This window comes from Penaeus japonicus, unplaced genomic scaffold (assembly GCF_977035675.1).
Source record: "Penaeus japonicus unplaced genomic scaffold, GWHDUDI00000001_assembly GWHDUDI00000038, whole genome shotgun sequence".
Lineage (NCBI taxonomy): Eukaryota > Metazoa > Arthropoda > Malacostraca > Decapoda > Penaeidae > Penaeus > Penaeus japonicus.
Window position 1 is genome coordinate 9,629,621 of NW_028234440.1, and position 7,500 is coordinate 9,637,120.

The 7,500-nt window shown below is 43.6% G+C and overlaps 1 protein-coding gene across 1 annotated transcript in view; it reads left to right on the forward strand.

Moving 5' to 3' along the window:
• The first annotated feature begins 6,604 nt into the window (after positions 1 to 6,604).
• LOC122254284 (uncharacterized) overlaps positions 6,605 to 7,500 on the forward strand; it is a 40,235-nt gene continuing 39,339 nt past the window's right edge. The window contains exon 1 of the mRNA XM_043017900.2: positions 6,605 to 7,164. Within this exon, the coding sequence (XP_042873834.2) occupies positions 6,979 to 7,164 (186 nt within the window). The 5' untranslated portion in view covers positions 6,605 to 6,978. The remainder of the gene's footprint in view (positions 7,165 to 7,500) is intronic.

A 7,500-nucleotide genomic window follows, 5' to 3' on the forward strand; every position in this document is an offset into this window, starting at 1 on the left:
AATAGTGACCATATGGTGGCGTGACCACGTCTTAGGCGTGCACAAACGCCCACAGGGAAACTTCCACTGCCACCGACGTAGAAAATTCCCCCGGCACACCAGGGCTTTTATTGTTGTGGCCTGGGTGACTGAGACCTCTTGATACCACCAGCTATACGGACGATAGTCTGGCTAGTCGCCTCCGTGACACCTTGGAGAAAAAAACAAACAAACATTTATCTGTACCTTTTGAACTTTGCATCCATTTTCCCACTTTCTCCTGAATCCAACGTCCTTAATTTCATGGACTAAAATTCCATGATCTACTCTGCCAAAAGCTTTTGTAAAATCTTGCCATATTACACCAACTTCTCTAATTTCGATCTTATCCTTTAATATATATTTGCAGAATTTGGGATAAACAGGATCTACCAATATGAGAACCATGTTGCTCAGGATTTACATACAGCTTCCCTTTGTTGGACTCTGTGATGGGTGGGGGTTGATGAGGTGAAGCAGTAGTAATTTCTACGATAAATAAGCACACCGGGGACTACTTTGAAACCATTCCATATTCCAATTGGTTCTTAAGAATGTGGATCAAAAATAACTTCCGATTTTCCAAATCTGATAAGAAGAAAATCTCTCCTCATACCTGTACGGTGATCTAGCGTGGAAAATGTATCAATGTATAAAAAAAAAAACTTCTTGTAGTCTAGAGCAATTACCATGGATCCTCGCATATTTAAAGTGCATAAAATTATCTAGGTTAGGCATGATCTTTATATCATCCACCGAGAAAGACGGTAGCCTCTTGGTAGAAGCATCACCACTGAAAGTGATTATCTGTATGCAGTTTGCAATATTCTAGAGGCTAAGGTTTCATGCCCTCCAAATTGAATATAAATAAATGTCTGGGAATTGTTGTTTTTTCTCTCTTGCTTTCTTTCTTTCTTAATATGAGCCAGGAAAGTTTGGCAGTGAGATGATAAATGGCCTGGTATCCCCAGAGGTGAAACCCGATGTACCCAACCCTATGCAGTGCTTCCACTCGTGCTGGCACTGTAAGGAATGAAGAACACGCGGTGAGGAACGAGTAAGTGATTTTTCCCCCCACAAAATCGCTATTTAATACATGAATTATTTTTTTATATATAAGGTCAGGGGAACAGGCTGGCTCTTTACTTGATGGGGATTAGTCAGCCTCGAGATATAGCGAGAGACGCAAGAAATCCTCTCTTGAAGTTCGCATGCCGAGGAGGACCAGATGGAGTGGGACATCAGGGCTGCCTTCAACGTGGATGGGTGCACTCGAATGTCTTGGGTTGTTGCCCAGTGGTTGCTGTGGCATGCCAAGGAGGATTCGTTGAGCATGAGCGCTGATGGAAAACGTAAGCTCCTGCTCTTGAGGTCCTCTGAACTGACATCGTCGTCTGTTTAATCCAGCCACGCCGTAATTCTGGGGAAATATCCTCAGGGATGGCCTCGAGCACATACTCGGCTTTGCTGCGGCTATCGGTCATTTTCCTGAGGCGGAACCTGAGAGAGGTTCTTGTCCTTGGCTGAAGTACGCATGGCGATTGTGTGAGATTGGCTGGCATCTTGAAAAAAAAAAAAAAAAAAAAAACGCGTTGAGAAGCAAGTTGAGAGTGGTTTGTTTTGTGCAAAATCGCCATTGAGTACATGGGTCAATTTTGATATATTTGATCGGAGAGGAGCCAGCCTCGGCTTCTTAGCTCTTTCATTATAAAGCTCATTACACCCAATATGTGAGAAAGAATATGCCTCAAATTCAGCAGCTGACATAGCTGATAATTCTTAACAATCAATAAAACTCCAGGCCAGGAGTTTGCCTCTCATTCCCCACTGGATCAGGGACTCCTGAATACCAAGAGGACTTTACAGTTTAAAAGCCTTATCTGGTCAAGAAACACAACCACACAAGCTTTTTGTGGCGGGAGTCCTAATTTCCGCTGGAGCCATTCTTTCTACTACCCTGCCCATACGGCTCTCAGCATATAGGGACAAGACCGGTGAAGACCAAAAAAGCCCCTGTGCAGATTCTAGGAGCTTCACTATGAACCAAGTCCAACAGGTCAGGTTATCCGGAGACCTTGCCCGACCTCCATCACAACAGCATACTTGCTCACGCTCTCCCACTTCCAAACAACACTTCAGGTCTCTAATAAACCCTGAGCAAGATTGACCAGTGTTTTTACAGTTTATTTTTTCCCTAACCTGAATAATGGCCTCTCATTTCGAAAAGCTGGCATCCGCCATAGACTGTATCCCCGTTGCATATATTGCAGCCATGGTTTGCTTTAGTCACCCTTATCATACCACAACGCTGATCCATAAGGCGTCTAATGATTTTATAATGTGGATTTATATGCACACTTAGGTGAACATTACAGTCAATATGGTCCCTTATAGGTGTTCTACACACCCGGTAACAGTATGGGCAACAATGCTATTGAATAATCTTATTGAAGCCATGGAAAACGACAAATTCTAGATCATCATTGCCACTACCCAGTGATTTCCAAAAGGCACAATTCTTTTATCTCAAAAAGAACTGCTGATGCCACAGACATAAAAAAGAACTGCTGATGCCTCAGAAAAAGACAAACTCTAGATCATTAATACCCTCTCCAAAGATTTCAAACAAAACTTACTGGGTCTCTACTGTCGGAGCGCATTTTTTAACGATATGATTTCTAAAAAAATATCATGGACAAATTGTGGATTCTTCAGGTACTGTCTTACACTCGATGGCCTTCAAAACGATGTTGATTTTCCGTTTCATATTTCTGGATCAATTCTAGATCTTGTTATCACAGACTTCCTAGAAATAAGAACAGAAGAACAACACTGGGGGGGGGGGGGAAGGGTCATCACAGAGTTCACAGACAATACATTCCTAAACTCGCACCTCTACGTTTGCCATTGACACCTCCGCCCTCTCACACTATCAGAACTATGATTGAATTTATATAAAATATTATTTAAAAAATACCAGAAAATATCAGAACTAATCCAAAAATAACATTTTTTTTTTTATCTAATACAACTTCGTGATATAAATAAAATGAAACCTTAGGTAAAAAATATATAAACTAATAAAAAAAAATAATCATAATTAATTAATGAATTAATCAAAAATATATAAACTAATAAAATAAAACTGCCCTTTTATACAAAGTCTACGTTCCCTTTTATCGTTCGCTTCTTTCTAAACAAGACACGGTAGACTTTGAAACTCTAGTAGGGGAAACTAATGTATATCTTGTTGCATTATTGAAGGAATTCATCCCTACAAGGTCAATATTTGGCGGAGTCGGCATTACATTTGACTTATTCCATTCGGTTTCTTTCCTACCTTGATTTTCGTCGTGCAAGTGTATGTTTAGACAAATGTTTCTTTCACATGATCTCTGTAAGTAGTCAGATTAAATAGGTGAACTGTCAGTTTTGAACTATTTTACCCAACTTAAAGGAAACTTTATAAGAGAAACCGAGAGTGCGAGATGGAGAGAGAAACAGACTGCTTCATTTTGCGGAACGAAACTTTTCATACAGCTTGAGTTGAGGCTTAGGTACCCCCCCTCCTCTCTCTCTCTCTCTCTCTGTCTCTCTCTGTCTCTCTCTCTCTCTCTCTCTCTCACTCACTCACTTACTTACTCACTCACTCTCTCTCTCTCTCTCTCTCTCTCTCTCTCTCTCTCTCTCTCTCTCTCTCTGTCTCTGTCTCTCTCTCTCTCTCTCTCTCTCTCTCTCTCTCTCTGTCTCTGTCTCTGTCTCTGTCTCTGTCTCTGTCTCTGTCTCTCTCTCTCTCTCTCTCGCTCTCTCTCTCTCACTTACTTACTCACTCACTCACTCTTTGCCTCTGTAGTTAGTGATCAGATGCATAAATTCCGATTGTAAATAAGAAGTTGTTTCATATGCACTTAATTAATACAATAGATTCAAATTATACGTACATCAGATTTTTTATTAGTTTATATATATATTTTTACCCAAGGTTTCATTTTATTTATATCACGAAGTTGTATTAGATAAAAAAAAAAAAAAATTGGATTAGTTTTAATATTTTCTGGTATTTTTCAATAATATTTTATATAAATACACTGCATATAACTTTTATCATTAGTATTAGATTTCCACTGGAAATTTTCAGGCAAATTTCATTTACATAAAAATGAAATCCAGTTAGGTTAGTGTTATGGCAGCTTGTCAAAGCCCTCTAAGAGATCAAAATATTTTCGAAGACATCAACTAAATCCATTAATTTTTGCATAAACTGTCGTAACGATTTGTAAATTCAACCGAAGTCAATCCATTTTCGCGGGGTAAGGTGTTTGGACTTTCCTTATGGAATGTGTTCTTTAATTAATGAAATACTCCCAACTCACTCGTCAGGCTCAACCATTGGCAGATGGATGACCCACAATAAATGGCTACAAACGAAGGCCTACATCGTGTTCTCAAGATAATTTCACCTTATGGCCGTCGCTGGCGAGTTTCTTTAGGGAAGGACTAAACAAGTCACAGCTGGTGGATACGACTTTTTATGTGAGAGTACCGTATATGTGTTCCTCTAGTCCAGCAGCATCCATATGAAGACTCAATCGCCATTCACTCTTCTCTCATTGGTGCATTAGTTACAAAGTTCACAGACAATACATACAACATCAGAACTATAAATGCTAGTCCACTTTACGTTTTCTCTCTCTCTCTCTCTCTCTCTCTCTCTCTCTCTCTCTCTCTCTCTCTCTCTCTCTCTCTCTCTCTCTCTCTCTCTCTCTCTCTCTCTCTCTCTCTCTCTCTCTCTCTCTCTCTCTCTTCTCTCTCTCTCTCCCCTCTCTCTCTCTCTCTCTCTCTCTCTCTCTCTCTCTCTCTCTCTCTCTCTCTCTCTCTCTCTCTCTCTCTCTCTCTCTCTCTCTCTCTCTCTCTCTCTCTCTCTCTCTCTCTCTCTCTTCTCTCACTTGAGCATTTTATTCTGTTTTCTTTCTTTCCTTAATTTTCGTTGTATAAATGCGTTTTTGGCAAATGTTCCTTTCACATGATCTCTGCGAGCAAAGATAATTACTAAGGTTAAACTAACAGTATTCGTCACCTATAACACGTTATAATATCTATGGAATGAGCTATATGTAGAATTAAATATAAAATAGGTTAAGAGAGAATGAGAGAGAGAGTTGTCTTTTCCAATGAGACGAGAGTTACGTATTTTCCTTATCTCTCTCTCTCTCTTTTTTTATTTAGGTTGTTATGTAAATAAGTCCTTTTTTGAGAGAGTTATGACGGCATGTTATGTAATATGTGTGTTCTAGCTTTAGAAATAGACTAGTGTAAGATTTTTGCAAAAGAAGGAATGGGAAATATTTCATACTAATTTAGTAATGAAGTAGAAGCATCGGTGGATAATGATAACATTACTATAGCATATTAGAGGTTGGAATAAATCTATAAAGAAAAGACAAAAATGAAACGCCAAGAAAAGAAAGAAAAAGAAGACGAAATGGAGAAGGGGGAAGAGGGGGAAATGAAGGAGGGGGGGAGGGGGGAGGGGTTGAAGAAAATGTAAGGCTGGATAAAAAGAGGAAGTTTGAATAGGCGATGAAGAGGGAATGGTTGAGATCAAAGAAAAGGGAAGGGAAAACGAGTCAAATAGGAGACCAAAGCGAGATGGAGAGAGTGAGGGGGGTGAGGAGATAGAGAGCGAGAGACGGGGGAGGGGGGGAGGGGAATGAAGGAATAAAGCAAATTAAGGAAAAAGATGATAAATGAGAAGAATACGAGATGTAGTCATCACCAAGAAAACAGAAGAGCGGCACCCCCTCCCCCCCTCCTCCCTCTACCTCTATTTCCCTCTTCATCCCCTACCCCCTTTAGCCCCATAAGCACCCCCCCCCCTTCCCTCAAAGGGACACCCGACCCTTCTGCTTCTCCTCTCCCCCTTATTCCCATAAACCCGCCAACGCCCCCCCCCCACTCCCCTCTCCCCCGGCCTGGCGCCAGGCTCTCCACCTTTCCCCCTCACCCCATCAATCCCCCTCCCCCTTCTCTCTCTCTCATAGCGTGGCACCCTCCCCCCCCACTCTCTCTCTGTCTCTCATAGCGTGGCACCCTCCCCCTACCCCCCTCTCTCTCTGTCTCTCATAGCGTGGCACCCTCCCCCTCCCCCCCCTCTCTCTGTCTCTCATAGCGTGGCACCCTCCCCCTCCCCCCCTCTCTCTCTGTCTCTCATAGCGTGGCACCCTCCCCCTCCCCCCCTCTCTCTCTGTCTCTCATAGCGTGGCACCCTCCCCCTCCCCCCCTCTCTCTCTGTCTCTCATAGCGTGGCACCCTCCCCCTCCCCCCCCCTCTCTCTCTGTCTCATAGCGTGGCACCCTCCCCCTCCCCCCCTCTCTGTCTCTCATAGCGTGGCACCCTCCCCCTCCCCCCCTCTCTCTCTGTCTCTCATAGCGTGGCACCCTCCCCCTCCCCCCCTCTCTCTCTGTCTCTCATAGCGTGGCACCCTCCCCCTCCCCCCCTCTCTCTCTGTCTCTCATAGCGTGGCACCAACCCCTGTACCTCCTTCTCTTCGCCTCCCTCAGCGGACGCCCCTCAGTTGGCGCGAAGCCTCTTGTGCGGCGGGACGTGACGCGTCTCCGATCCGCCGCGGGCCCGAGCACGTGCGTCGCCTTTCCCTTTCCCATTGTTTTTATTATTTATTATTATTATTTTTTTTTTCGCCGGTCCTTTCGACGGCCTCACGCCCCTCGGTAGTTCTCTTTCGCCGTCGCCACCCGTCCGTCTGTATCCCCCGCCCACGCTTCTCCCTACTCTCCATCCCTCTCCGCCCGCAATCAAGCACGATCATTCCCCCCCCACGCCCATGGCCAGTGGCAACGACGTTCCCGCCCATCGGAAGGAGGTGCCGACGCCTCTGCTGTCGCTTCTACTGCTGCCGTGCCTACTTGGTCTGCGGGAATGGCAAAGCTCAGGTAACTCGCCATGAGGAGCGGCTGTGCTTGCGCGATGGTGCTTGGGGTGCTAATGATCATGCTTGGCCTCTCCTGGGCGCCCACGGTCACGCCCATAGCCTCAGCCTCGCTATCACCCATGCCCACGCCCTCGACCGTACCTGCGACCGACGCCCACGGCCTGCGACACGCCCACGCGCCTCCTGACGTGGCATCAGTAAGTACACGAGAAATAGGCCTATGTCAGATTTCGAAGCCGAGTAAAAGCTTCGAAGACTTGGGACTTTTGGAGGGATTTTTTTTTTTTTATAGAGTTGTTTTTGAAGTCATTTCATTTTTTTTTCTTTCTAATTCTTATAGATTTTTTTTCGGAATGTGTGTGTGTGTGTGTAAGATAAACAATATATGTGTTTTTGATAAAAGATGATATAATAATGATGACGGGAATGATATATCATTGTTAGTATTAGTAGGAATAATATATTTTCATTATAATATCTATTATGAAGATTATGATACTGATAATGTGATTATCATTATAATGATAATCATC